This window comes from Aphis gossypii, chromosome 2, assembly GCF_020184175.1.
Source record: "Aphis gossypii isolate Hap1 chromosome 2, ASM2018417v2, whole genome shotgun sequence".
Classification (NCBI taxonomy): Eukaryota; Metazoa; Arthropoda; class Insecta; order Hemiptera; family Aphididae; genus Aphis; species Aphis gossypii.
In genome coordinates this window covers 35,130,238-35,144,771 of record NC_065531.1, presented here as the reverse complement: position 1 = coordinate 35,144,771, position 14,534 = coordinate 35,130,238, and the positions used below count along the sequence as shown (strand labels likewise).

The 14,534-nt window shown below is 26.5% G+C and overlaps 2 protein-coding genes across 2 annotated transcripts; one reads left to right on the top strand and one right to left on the bottom strand.

Moving 5' to 3' along the window:
* Positions 1 to 894: 894 nt before the first annotated feature.
* Positions 895 to 5,868, bottom strand: LOC114126463 (brahma-associated protein of 60 kDa). The gene is made up of 11 exons (XM_027990417.2): positions 5,704 to 5,868; positions 5,553 to 5,638; positions 5,272 to 5,471; positions 4,177 to 4,366; positions 3,941 to 4,108; positions 3,512 to 3,640; positions 3,277 to 3,450; positions 3,064 to 3,209; positions 2,882 to 3,002; positions 2,684 to 2,821; positions 895 to 1,845 (listed from the first exon to the last, which is right to left on the bottom strand). The coding sequence occupies exons 2-11, from the start codon at positions 5,628 to 5,630 to the stop codon at positions 1,690 to 1,692; spliced, it is 1,500 nt and encodes a 499-aa protein (XP_027846218.1). The 5' UTR covers positions 5,631 to 5,638; positions 5,704 to 5,868; the 3' UTR covers positions 895 to 1,689.
* Positions 5,869 to 6,136: 268 nt separating this feature from the next.
* On the top strand, positions 6,137 to 11,228 carry LOC114126464 (mediator of RNA polymerase II transcription subunit 17). Its single transcript, XM_027990418.2, has 11 exons — positions 6,137 to 6,496; positions 6,576 to 6,749; positions 6,819 to 6,954; positions 7,266 to 7,446; positions 8,279 to 8,482; positions 8,764 to 8,969; positions 9,054 to 9,313; positions 9,384 to 9,474; positions 9,533 to 9,751; positions 9,838 to 9,986; positions 10,049 to 11,228. The coding sequence occupies exons 1-11, from the start codon at positions 6,402 to 6,404 to the stop codon at positions 10,260 to 10,262; spliced, it is 1,929 nt and encodes a 642-aa protein (XP_027846219.1). The 5' UTR covers positions 6,137 to 6,401; the 3' UTR covers positions 10,263 to 11,228.
* The last annotated feature ends 3,306 nt before the right edge of the window (positions 11,229 to 14,534 follow it).

Below are 14,534 nucleotides of genomic sequence, written 5' to 3'. Positions count from 1 at the left end.
TAACAAAATAACACTTGTTCAGTAATGAGTTATCGTTAAAGGTATTAACCTTTATTAGAAGAACACCCAGTGCCGGATCTAGAATATTTTTTTACCTGGGGCAAAGTATAAAATTAGCGCCCTCCCCCTTTGTTGTGCCCACAATTTGGTGCCATAATTCAGCGCCCCCGACCAAAACTTCCGGGGCAAGTGCCCCGGTTCGCCTCCCCCTAGATCCGGCCCTGAGAACACCGTACCTATAATCTATATGGCTGTATAAAACTGAAAGTATACGGTAATACGGTATATTATAATATTATGATACATTAATAATATACTATTTATTTCATTATTTATTATTTAATATTGTTTTCTTTTAAAAATATAAGTAAAAAGCAGTATTGTATCACATTATATCGAGTATCTTTCAATAAAATTATTTTATGAAATATTTGTAGTATTGATATTTTGGCTAAAAATGTATTGTGAGACAAGATATTGTAGGTATCTAAGATACTGTTATAAGTATTATCATAGACTATATAAATATAAATAGTTTATCATTAGACTATAATTCATATTGTAATTTATCATCTATAATACCTTAGTACTTATTTTTCAACCAGCCCGTATTTCTGTGATATATAAGATTAAACCATCAATTATTTATGAAAATAAATCTTGTTCTAAAAAAATGTATAATTTTTAGCAATAATATGCTCAATACACAATACATAATAAATAACACTGTTTGATTTCTTAAAACAAACCAGTATTTTTTTTTCCGCTCATATTTTTCTCTTTACAATAATCTTGATAATTATGTGCATTTTATCAACTATGCGTAATACACAATGTCTATAAGCATTAAAATTTTAGCTATGAAATGTATAATTAAAATAAATTAATAAAATATCATGAATATATAAACGTATAATATAATATACAGTTTGAAGATTATAGCTATTTTGTTTTTAGTGCTGAGGCCTAAGATGATCCCTTATTGTAACTAAATTGTCTACAAAGTATAACTAAATTTTCGTTAAATATACAATATAGTATACCTAAGAAAATCAAATTTTATTTGATTAAATAATGTATAAATAATAAGAGATGAAATTGTGATTAATGATTTAAACCAGATAAACTCGCATTCATTTAACCTCGGTCAGATATTAATACTTGTATAAATTTTCATACACTTATTAAAAATCTTTCAGTGAGAAGAATAAATATAAATTAGTTAGAATATGATATTATATTATACACAAATAAAAATAATAAAAAGTAATTGTAAGAATATTAGATATCATAATTTAAGTTTTGAAAATACAATAATTAAAATACTACCCTAATAACTATTCCCAATATTCTTAAAATTAAATTGAAATAATTTTAAATAATTAGTACATATAAAAAATGTATGCTGCTTTTTAATAGATTTATAGCACATACAAAAAGATAAAAAATATTTTACTACTAATTAAATAGACTTAAAAAAATGTACAAATAATTAATATATAATATCAAGAGAGGTCATACATTGGTTATATCCATAGACCTGTAAACTAACTAGTTAACAGTAACTAGTTTACAAAGTAACTAGTTTACAGGTCTATGGTTATATCGACTTAATTATAATTATAATAAGTCTATTACATCAAATACTATCTTAAATCAAATAATAGTAAAATATATTACATAATTATTTTATGAGTTACGAATACCCAACTGATGTTCAAGTTCTGCCCTTTTCTGTTGAACTTTGGAATAGAAATATCGATTAACAGCTTCTTGCGTCCATGGTTGATAATAAAATTCTGCTCTTCGCTCTTCTTCTGGATTTCCAACTACGTCTGTCATCGTCTAAAATATTAACAAATATAATCAGTTTAGTTTAATTTAATCAACATTGAACATAATGATATTTTGAGGTTTTACTAACAAATGCTTAAACAAATAAAACTGATTATTTAAGAAATAGTGGAATAAAAATCTCCATATAAATGATAACAAATTTTATAAAATATTGCTAGATACAAGAGTGAAATTAGAAAGTAACATCAATATAAGATTATCATATATTTTACATGGTTAACTTTGAATATAATCATCAACACAGCATGACGTATATCTATAAAATCTAAAATAATAGATAAAACACAATGTAGTAGTTCTAGCAACCTAATACTATTGCTCTGCTTAGAATTGTACTTAATTCAACATGTCATATGTGCAGAGCTATTGGATTGAACAACAATCTAAGAAATCACAGTATAGATTATAATGTACAATATAAGGTATGTGCAGCGTACACCTGCATACCTAGGCACGACGAGCCATCACTGATATAATATATTAGCATTATACTTATGTTTATGTATTAATTATTAATGCATCATGTAAATGATTTTTTATAGTAATAAATATATAAAACAATAAATTTGATTATTTTTGATTTTATAATAATTAATAGCAAATAATATATTAGTTTCAAAGAATGGCATCACAGTAGGCTGTGGTAACAAGATCACACTACCCACTGCATCTAGCCTAAATATTCTGTTAAGAGGACGTTATACCCGCATGTGTTGTCTCTTTAATTATATTGAATAGCATGCATTTGATACAAATTGTTTGTATGTAAATGCAATTTGGTAACATTAATTATGTGGATATTAAATTTAATCTATTTTATACATACCTTTAAGTCTCTTGTTTGTGAAATTATCCATTTGTATATAAATTGTTGAGGATCTTTAGCAAAACTCAAAAAGAATTCTCTGTTTGTCTTTAATTGATTGATTGTTTCAACTGTTTCATGGATCTTGTTATCTAGGCTCTAAATAAAAACATAATATAGTAATATAAAAAAAATAATATGTATAATTTAGAAAATTACCTGTATTTCTTGCTGGCTAGCAGTGGATAATAAGAAATTATTCATTTGTGCTTTTAAAGTATCGTCTACTTCAACATCAATATCATAGCATGCAGTTTGTTTTTGTTCAACGCCCTCAACACTTAAAAATTGAATAAAATTAGTCACAAATACAAATAATTATTATTCATAATGAAATTTACCTTATAATATGATTAATTACAATAGGATCAGGAGGATGAAGTAAAGTATTAAGTCTCTGTGGGACTTCAGCAAATTTCATACGAGTGCAATTAAATATTTGTTCCAAATACTTATCACAGTTGATATATTCTTTTTCATGTGAATCCTAAATTCAATTAGTTTAATATAATTAAAAATGTTTTTATATAAAAATATATATTGAAGTATCTTACTTGTAGCTTATGAGTTTTTATAAACTGCCAGAGAGCACTTATAATAACTGGTCTAGTTTGGGTATGAACACCCAAAAGTCGAGCTAAACGTTGGTCCAATTTAAATTGCAATGGTTGATAATCAAGAAGCAATAAAATAGTACAGCGTACATTTTTATCCCCAGGTCGTTTCACCTTAAAATTATTTATTATTGTTCATTTGTATAAAAAAATAAAGAAAAAAGTAGATATATACTTGAAATCCATCAGTTTCCTGAGTAGTTGCAGTTCGATGCCATTCAACTAAATGGTTATCAGGCCCATATAGATCTTTATCAAGTTCAATTACCAGTGATTTAAAGAAAGAAGAAAATTTTCTTTTTATCTAAAATATTACAAATTTAAATAAAAATAATTAATAAATAAAGTAGCTTGGTGTGGCGCAATGCCAACACGTAATGTGATTAAGAGTAAGCACCGGCTGCTGTCACCAGTTCTCGGGTGGGTGACCACCTGAGAATTGTAGTAATAAAAACCTTTACACACATACACATGTCCAACCAACTGTACCTTCCTCTATAGTAAAAACAGTTAAAAAGCAAAAAACCTACAAACAGCTTAGGGACATAGTTGCCATGCTTAAAAAGATCAATAAAAAAAAATAAATGAATAAATGAATAATTACTTTATTTGGCTCATTTTTGGAATCTTCTAATAAACGTCCTTCAACTCTTAATTCCCAAGAAGCAACACTTCCTTCTTCATTTTCTCCAGGTTCTTTTGCTGGATAAAATGTGTTTGATATAAATATACGCAATTTACGTTTTTGTTTCATTGGGCGCTTTAATGCTTCCTATAATTAAAATATAAAAGTATTTATTCATCACAAACTTATGATAATAATAAAAATATATTAGGTACTTGTATGTCTAATCGTTTTCTCATGATTGTTGAATCTAATTTTCTTTCAAATGCCAAAAGATCCATATATGCTTGTGATTCTGGAACAAGATCCCTTACTTTTTGGGGCAATATTTTATCTGCCAATTTTTTCTTTTTTTTGCTCATTCCAATACTGCTATTTTGAACTTGTATGTTGTGAGGAAAATCACTGTAAAATAAATTTATTAATATTCATCTATGTAAATTATATTGTGTTACAAAACTAATAATGGAAATACTATCCATAGAAAATTAATTTCAATTTTATGTTAATTTAAGTTTTGCATAAATAATATATATCTTGTACATCAGTACATGTATAATAAATAAGTAATAACTTATATGACAACAATGTGGAATTGATTAAGTTAAAACTATTTTTATTTTTTCATTATATGTTTTGGGTTTATTCTAACTAATAGCCCCTAATAAAGAACATTGAACTATACATTATTCTATTTCATATTGTTTTCACTGTGAAGCATTAAGTGATTGTTAATTTTAAACATGTTTCCTAATAAAAAAATAGTTATAAAGTTAAAATGAAAGTTGTACAAATCATTTTAATGGAAAAACGAAATATTATAAACATAATTTAAATGTATTTAGTTTACAAGATAAGAAATTTGGAAAAAAAACAAATAAAAATTATTTTATCATTAATGAATAACTTTATTTTTAACTGAATCAGATATGTAAGATACAAATATTTTAAATAATTAAGGTAGTAATAACAGTTTAATATCTATTTTTAATAACATATTCTCTGAAGGCCATACACAGAAGTTTATATATCAGTTAATAGAATATAATAATATATAATTCTATAATAGAAATAAAGATGATGAAATTATAAGTTATTTGTCATATTCAATATTTTATTTTTTGATCGAATTAAAAAAGATATGTTCATAATCATTTTCAACGAAAAAAATAAAAAAAATTATTATTTAAGGTTAGACATAATGATTAAAGACTTTTAAGTCATCATTTTGATACTAATAAATATTAAGTTCTAAGTATGTAATTAAAATTGTACATCATATACTTAAATTTTTTTCAAGAAACACATACCCTTTGACCATGGGAGGTGGATTTCGATTATCAGCAGGACGCTTGCCAGGAGTTGGCTGATTCGGTACCATTGGACCAGCACCGTGTCTCATAGGGCTAAATCCTTGAGCGGGGGGTCCACGGGCTCCCATCATGGCATTGGGTGGTACACCTTGAGGTATTGGACCACCTTGTTGATACATGCCTGGCCTTTGTTGCATCTACAGAGTACATACAGAATATTAAAAAATTAGAATCATTACAGAATATATATATATATATATATATATACATATACTAACCGGGTACGTTTGATTCGGGTATTGACCAAATCTATTTTGAACATTAGGGTTAGTAGGGGTCGGCGGAAAATTTGACATCTCGGAATCTTCAACACAAAAAATTATAATAATAAAATGACCTAGGTATAATAAAACATTAAATTGAACGTACTATTACAAAACTTTACAGAGAACGAAGACTGTTAACTGTAAGTGTATGAAATGTAACTCGGTAAATCGCTTTTCTTTGATTGTAAACAAACTACAGTCTACAATTTCAGAATTGTGATATCATTGACTTTCGGCACAAACAAACTGAATAAGTTCCAGCCTGGTAAGATAATTTTATACCGTGGTATAAGCACTGATTAAATTGTAACCAAGCTTTGAACTTTATCACAAGATTTGCTTACAACCAATCACAATGTAGAGTAGATCTTCTCTACGTCGTCAACCAATCATGTAGACTAGAGATATCTCTAGTTGTTTAAATTGATATGGTCACGGTCGTGGTCGTAGAAGAGCTTGTAAGACCCTGGTTGTGGTTATGGCTGTAGAGTGTAGATACTATTATCTATAAATTTTGCGGTGTAGTAACAAACTGGGAACGTCTTATTCTAGTATCTACTATCTAGTATGTTAGTGCTTCTATCTTTAATCGTGATCAACGCGTTAATGGTAAATGTAAACATAAAATTCGAGTTCGACGAAACGAAAACGAAATAGACTTTTCAATATTATGATTTATGAATGAAAGTTTAATGTTGATGAAATTGTTGCTTTTCTATTAAATGAATTGTAACTTGTAACTAATAAAATTAATTTTAAGTTTAATTTTAAATTTAAATTTATATTAGTTTGTTATTTACCATGGCGTATTCTACAAGTGTGAATATTAGTATTGAAACACAAGCCGAAAACATTATTCAGGAAATTTCATATGATGGACAGGAAATCTATCAACCGTAAGCATGATTAATTTCAGTTTAATAACATCAAAAACATATTTAATAATAATTTTATTGTTGTCGGTTATTTTTTAAGGGCATTGTCTATGTCTGATAATTTGTCCAAGCTTGCACAGAGAATTGACTTCAGTAAGGTTGATGATGACTCTAAGCAACAAGAAGTGGAGATCAAAAGTGAAGAAGAATCCAAAGAGCCATCTCCTAATGTTCCTGTATCTGGATGGATTGATTCTGTAGTTTCTAAACTAAAGTAATGACGTAAACTGTTAAGATTTTACAAACAATTTGGTTTATTAATTCATAAATATTGTTATTAAAGGAGAGCAGCAACAGAGATTTGTGTTATATCAGATGTGTTAGCTGTTACAAAAGAAAAACGATATATGATACTTGATCCAATTCCTACTGAATCAATTGAAACCAAACCAATGGCTCAAATTTATCTTCGTAAAAAGGTTTGAAAATTTAAAATGTTTAATTATTGTAGATAAGTTAAATACAAATTTTTTATGATTAAACTGTTAACTGAATCATTTTAATCATTAACAAATCAAACTGTTTGATTTGAATTTAAAATTCAGTTATTGACTACTGAAAATTGTTCAAATTTTGAACTATAGAAAAACAATAAAGTGTAGAGTTTGTATTTATAAACTTAATTAAGACAACACTTTAATTTTTACTTAACAAAAGACTCTAGTACTAATATTATACTCAATATTTATTAAACTGATGAACTGATGTAATTTTATTATTTTTAAATTAGGCATTAGCTAGTGCATCAAATATAATAATGTCTGCTGTAGACCGATTAAGAAGTAGTCAGAATGAATTCATAAGAAACCGGACTACCCCTGATTTTCATATTGAGTTATTAAGATTACGACAAAATTGGAGATTAAAAAAAGTTTCTACAGCTATTATTGGTGACTTAAGTTATAAAACAGGTAATTTAATTGAAAGTAAATATGTATTATTAATTATAGCTATTGCCTATTTTCCACTTAAACTATATCATCTAAATACATTCACTGTACCACTTTTCTGTATATCATTTGTGATTGTAATTTTTTAAATATTGAATTATATACAGTTCTCAAGTAGGCAAAAAAAAATTTAAATAAAGTTTATAGGTATTCTTTTTTAATTATAAAATAACTATTCCTATAATACAAAAAGTAAACAAATAAAAAATATAAATTTATTAACTTTTTCTTTATATTGTTCTTTTAATTATGATAGGTATTTTGTTTTTTATCTTTTAATATAAATTTCTTTGGACAAGTTTCTTATGCATCTTTCTTACCCCTTATTATACAAGATTGTATGTAGTTTTTTAATAAAATATTATTAATTAGTGAGTATAAACATGAATGATAGAACTATAAATTATAGAAACTAGATTATTGGTGTTATTACTATCATATTTTACCTTCCACTTAAAACAAAAAATAAAAGTAAACAAACATTTATGAAAAATAAGTTAAGGTATTCAGTCCTGTGACCTCCACAATTCAAATACTGATTAGATATACTTAAAGAATTATCTAGAAAATACACAGTTAAAAATTAGTTTATGTATATTATATATTATTAAGCTTGTGAAGTAGTATGAGGTGTTTGCTTAATCCTAGGCATTTGTCCTGAAAAATAATATTAAATTAAATTGATTTAAAACTCATTTTAAACAAATACAAAATATCTGATTCTATTTTTACTTGTATTTAAGAACATAATTATAAACAATATATTATGTACAATTAAAATGTGTATGTGCAGCTGGTTCAAAATTTGGACAGAGTGGTATGTTTGAAGTTACAAAAGCAGAAGATGATATTCAATCAAATTCTGGAACTTCTTCCAATAGCCCATCATCATCTCCTGGTCAAAATGTATCAATCACTAAATCACCATCTGCTCTTAGAGTAACTGTACCTACTGAACTACAAGGAGTATCTTACATAATGGTTTTGTGCCAAAAAGGTAATTTAATGCATTTTAATGTTTTATTTTACCAGTAATTAAAAAATAGAAAACCAAGATTTATTATTTTCATTAAATTATAGTGTTTCATTATAATTTATACATTTTTAAGAATATACTAAATTATCTTAATAATTTTGATTGGTTATAACTTATAATGATATAATGCTTTAACTTAACTTTTAGAATATTACAAATCATGATTACATATATTGTATATTAACGTGATTTTATGAATTGATTAAAAACTATCATTATTTTTTTTTAATTTGATGCTTTAGATCAAGAAAATATTTTTAACACTTCATTTAATCTATTGGGCTCAGCTCCAGCTACTCCTAATCCGGATATGCATTGGCAACAAAAATTAGAAGCTGCTCAAAATGTATTGTTTTGTAAAGAATTATTTAATCAGCTTGCTAAAGAAGCAGTTCAATTGCAAGCAACTATACCACACATGGTTGTTGGAAATCAAATTTCAGCTACAGTATGTGATAAAAAAAGTTATACATTACAAACTCACAAAAAAATATGAAACAAAATAATTTATTATTGTTTAATTTTTATATAGGTGTTTCCTGGTATCCAATTAATTATCGGATTATGTCATAGTTCAACAAATGGTAACCCTAATACTATTTTACCATCTAAAACTGATCATGATCATGTATTAGAACACTCTCTGCATCAACTTTTAAGAGAAGTGCACCATAGAAATACTCATCAACCATTTCCACATCCTTCTTCTGGACCTTTAGGTCCAAGTAAGCGTCGTGCAGTTGCTGGGCCTAATGCTGCCGATCGTTTTGAATTATTAGAAATGTCTAAGAGGTAAATAACAAATATCTATAAATAAGTAAAGAATTAAATTATTATTATTATTTTTTAATTCAAATTTTAGCCAAACTTTATTAGAACAAATTATAGAACAAGCTCAACACTTTTTCATGAGATTACGTACAGAATATGTTATTGATACGCTAGCTAAAGAAGTAAATTAATTTTATTATATTAACTTAGAAAAATATGTAACTTATATTCTACTCATAGGTTAAAGATCCAATTATAATTTCACATTGGAATTCATTGAACTCTCCAACACAAGCTTGTGTTAAAGTTACTATTGTGTCACATGGATTTGATTGTATTTGTCGAACTTCTTTAGTTGTTCATGTAATGAAAAAATCATTAAAATGTATTTGCCGAGATGGTCGAGTAATGTATTTATCATATGAACCACAAGAATTAAGAGATCTCATTTTTTGCCAAGTAAATATAGATATTAATTAATTTTAAATAAATACCAAAAACTTATAAATTTGTACTATTTGTATGTAACATAAAAATTATAATAGATTTATCAACATCAAATAATGGGAGTACAGTCAGTAGCTAAAACACAAGGATGGCAATTCTTAGCTAGTTCTTCTCACCTTGGTCTAGGTCCAGTTGAACCTATGGGAAATGCCAGCTCATGTCTCTTAGCTTCACCAATTGGAGATAGGTATACAACTAGATATAATTTTATTATTTCATGAAATTTAATCATTTTATATTTTACCTCAGGTTGATATCTGTAAAATGTGAACCACAAGGCAATGTTAGTGTGAGTATTGCACATTCACCAAAAAAAGACTTCTTTGGAGGCCAATTAGTAAAAGAAAGAAAATGGGAAAATTTGGGAGGTTCGTTTAAAAAAGTAAGGTGGGACAAAATGGAAGGTAAAAACTTTTTAAACAAAATTGAACTTTTAATGGCTAGTTTAACCAACTCTACCTAACTTGTGAACAATAAAACCTGTTAATGTAAAAAAAAAATTTTAATGTATTTAATTTATATTGTATATAATTTTATTAGTTCAGTATAATTAATATTCATAAGAATAAACATAACTATTATTACAGTAATGTATAAGTATTAGTAATATTTCATTTATATTTGATGTGTGTTAATGATAATAAATTATTTATGCTGAATTAAGAGTATACCTACTAATTAGTCATTTAATTATTTGTATCAATGTGTTAATTTAAACTATTTTTTAATCGAGTATTCAAGTTATTAATTTATTATAATTTATATTTATAGCAAATAATCATCTTTTATAATTTAAATGATGAAACTTAATGGCATAATCATGGTGATCATTTTTTAAATTTTCAAATACAAAATATTGATTATGTAATTATTTTTGATAAAAATTGTACTATCTAGTGACCAAATTCAAAACTATTAGCTCTTCCAATGTTTTTTTTTTTTATAAAATTTTAATATAATAGCTAAAAAATAAATAAAATATATTTTGATGTTCTTATTTACAAAACCTTCATAAAACGCGGTTTTTGCCGGTTCACGCCATTATTCATATAACAATAAATATATACTTATATATGTATTAAAATTAAAAAATTGAATGATTATAAATATAAAACAGTGGTATAATTAAAAATATTTATTTATTAACGATATATTGATATAATATTAAAAAAAATTGAATAATTATAAATATAAAACAATGATATAATTAAAAATGTTTATGTGTTATGTTATTCCCAAAATGCTGCTATATCTTTTAAAATGGTTTCAAATGAATCACTATTATTCAGTTTTGATCACCACATAAATACTGCCAAATACGAGTCTGAAAAATATCTATCTGTCCCTTTACGTTTTTTGTTGCCCCAGTTAAGGTTAAGGAGGACTAAGTGGGCTGCAGCCCAGGGGCCCAACAAGTTTATGATATTTTTTTGTTTATGCATAAGGGGCCCCCACAATGCATTCCGCCCACGGTCCACCACATACCTAAATATAACTTAAATTCTGTTGTTATATGAATGGCAGGGCGATAACAAACCTGAATGGGGGGGACTATAAAGTTTTCACTCGCCGCGGCGGGGCTATAACAAACCAGTACCAAATTGTTTTGTTACACGACTGAATTGGATACTTCACTGCTGTACATTAAGTGTTGAAGGTCACTATTGTATTGTGTGTATTAAATTTGAATCAAATGATATATTATTGTACATGAAAAACAATTCTGATCAAAAACGATTTGTCAGCCTATATCACTAAGTATATTTTATAATATATTAATATATAATTTGTTTAATGTATCTATTAAAGTCCTTAGACATCTATTCAAATAATTTGTATTTAGTAATTTTCTACAAATAAAAATAAAATGTTAAGTACAGATTACATATTATTGAAAAACAATCATAACTAAATATTAAAATAAATTATGTTCTTACAAGTTCTGTCGGTAAGTACTTTGTAAAAACAATATATGTATAAATATGGTTTCTATTGTTTTTTTTTTATTGTTCTTATGTATTAATAACTTTGATTAATATGATCTGCATTAAACTAGGTATAGATTAAAAATTATAAGTTTTAAAGTTACCGTAGATATAAAACAATCATTTTATTAATAATATTGAATTTTCTTATTTTATTCCTTAATTTTTGACTACTTACTCAGTTACTCATCTAAAAAAGCTTTAAAAGACACTTCAGAATCAATTCATTCATCACCATGTTGCTCAGAACCCAAAATCAGATCTGATCAGATAAATTAAAAATATCCTTTGACTTGTGCATAACCATTTTAAGTAGGCCCCAGATTGGAAAAAATTCCGCTTGCAATCAAACCTGAATTAGATTTAGCTTAACTATGATTCTTTATACTTTTTTTCTAATAATTATAATAAACTTACAATTAATATTATTAACTTAACCTTTTATAATTTGGTTATAATTATGATTTAGCTTAACTATGATTCTTTATACTTTTTTTCTAATAATTATAATAAACTTACAATTAATATTATTAACTTAACCTTTTATAATTTGGTTAGCTTATCTAGTATAGGAAACAGTATTACCCCAGAATTTTAAGCTATATTATTTTTTATACATAAAACATACAAAATAATAATAAAGCATTGCCATTTTGGTATTTTAATATGTAATTAGTTGTTTGAGTGAAATCGTATGACCTTGCTAGTATTAATAATCATAGATAATATTATTATAAATTAAATAATAATAACACATATTGCTATATTATATGTATACTAAAAATGTAAAATCGGGCTATACCTCTCTTTCCCCCCTAAAAAAAAATATTGTATCAATACCACTGGCATTAGTGTGTGTATTATTGAAAATTATATCTTAATTATAGTCATATTACTTAAATATCTAAAAAATATAAAATATTATAAATAACTTTATATAACTTAAATACAAACAAATAGAAACTTAGAATTTTTTACTTTTGACCATAAAATACTTTTAGATCTAATTTGCAACCAACACCACCCTCATTATTGAATTTTAAAGCATTTTTACTGCCTTAAAAGTAGCGAAAGGTGATGACAGATAGAAAAAAACATATCGTTTTAAAATCAATTCATTCATTGTGCGGCTCAGAATTTAAAATATAACATAACTTAATAACTATACACAGTATGTCTGAAATGTTTACAAACTAAATTTAATAATAACACAGAATGAAAGATAAACGAATTTATTTACATTAACCCTCTACATAGTCTGCCTGGTTATATATTCATTACATCGTCGCAAATCTGTTCAAACGCTCTGGATAATTATTTTTGTAGAACTCCCTTTAACTGCTAGTAACTGTACCTACTAGCTCTTTCGACAAAATGACGTCAAAAAAGTGTGATCTCAACTTGATCTTTGGAAATAAAAAATAATCTGCCGGAACCAAATCGGATGAATAGGGCGGATGAGATAGGATAACCTTCTTAGGTGATACGATAAACGATTTTCAGCCTAAAAACACATTAAAAGTGTTGTTATGTCAGGCGTGGATCCGCAATGAGAGGCGAAGAGAGCGTACGGCGTACTCTCCCCCAAATCCCTAAAAATAGGTTTGTGTTATGTATATAACATATTGGGTTTTCGATTATTCTCGCAATTCATTACAACTTTTAACTTGAGTATTATAATTTATATAATTACGAAAAATAAAATAATATAATTTTATATTTATTGTGTAGTAACTTGTGTGTAAGTAATAACTAATAAATATGTTATTATGTTCCAATTTTTTCTTTTATATTTTCCTAGAGGCCAAGGGCTAACATATAGGTACATTTTGTTGCTTTTATGTAATATGTTACAATTTAGGTAACTTAATCGTAAGTAAAAGGACAATTTTGCGCCTCCTCCATTTAACATTTCTGGATTCTCCGCCCCTGTGCTGTGTCATGTGTACCTATGTGAGCTATGTGAGCTAGAGACTTGGAGCATTGTAATTTGTCATGTATAAGAGAATTCTAGAATTCAACTGCCCGGGTGACGGTATTCAGGTTGGATTCGACGAATACGATGCATTAGGCTTCATATCTTCTAAAAGTTAGACGATAGATGTGTATCATTTATAGCCTTATATTAGATTATATTAGATTATAGATAGGTGCCTTAGACCTTAGACTTTAAATGAAGTAATGAGTGATGAATTTATTAGTTTTTCAATGGTTTTTTTTTGTTTTTAAATTTTTAAATTACTTGTTTGTGGATATCTAAAGGAAGTTGGAATAGAACACAATGCTTCGTTTTTCAACATCAAGAGTGCAGGTTTCTGATAGAAAATTGTATCTAGCTCATTATTGTAAAGGGATCAAAAGTAAACAATTACTGCTGCACCGTCTGCCCCCACTACATCTTAAAGCAATTGGTAAAACAGGAATAACCAATCAGTTTTTGGCAAAACTGATTTTATCAAACGTTGTTATTAAACTTAGTTTTGTAAAAAATGTCAGTTGGGGTCATTAGTTGATAGCTATTATAATAAATATTATTATTACAATTAATTAGAAAAACAAAAATGATAAATTAATTATGCTAATATTGTAATTTTTAATGATCCATATTATTGGCGTATTATGCACAACTTTACATCTAGTGTATACAAATACATACAGTGTATCGGTGTAGGATGTATATATATTTTAAATATATTATAGTTATAGTTAATAGTTAAAATGAAATTATTTAAATTTGTGTTGGCAGCTGG

What these genes read in the sequence shown, in the direction of transcription:
- LOC114126463 (XM_027990417.2), bottom strand. Translation starts at nt 5,630, where the DNA reads ATGTCAAATTTTCCGCCGACCCCTACTAACCCTAATGTTCAAAATAGA. An exon ending in CCACCTCCCATGGTCAAAGG is followed by an intron (nt 4,367 to 5,271) that starts GTATGTGTTTCT and finishes TTTATTTTACAG; the next exon opens with TGATTTTCCTCACAACATAC. An exon ending in CTAGCCAGCAAGAAATACAG is followed by an intron (nt 2,822 to 2,881) that starts GTAATTTTCTAA and finishes GTTTTTATTTAG; the next exon opens with AGCCTAGATAACAAGATCCA.
- LOC114126464 (XM_027990418.2), top strand. Translation starts at nt 6,402, where the DNA reads ATGGCGTATTCTACAAGTGTGAATATTAGTATTGAAACACAAGCCGAA. An exon ending in TGACTTAAGTTATAAAACAG is followed by an intron (nt 7,447 to 8,278) that starts GTAATTTAATTG and finishes GTGTATGTGCAG; the next exon opens with CTGGTTCAAAATTTGGACAG. An exon ending in GAGATCTCATTTTTTGCCAA is followed by an intron (nt 9,752 to 9,837) that starts GTAAATATAGAT and finishes AAATTATAATAG; the next exon opens with ATTTATCAACATCAAATAAT.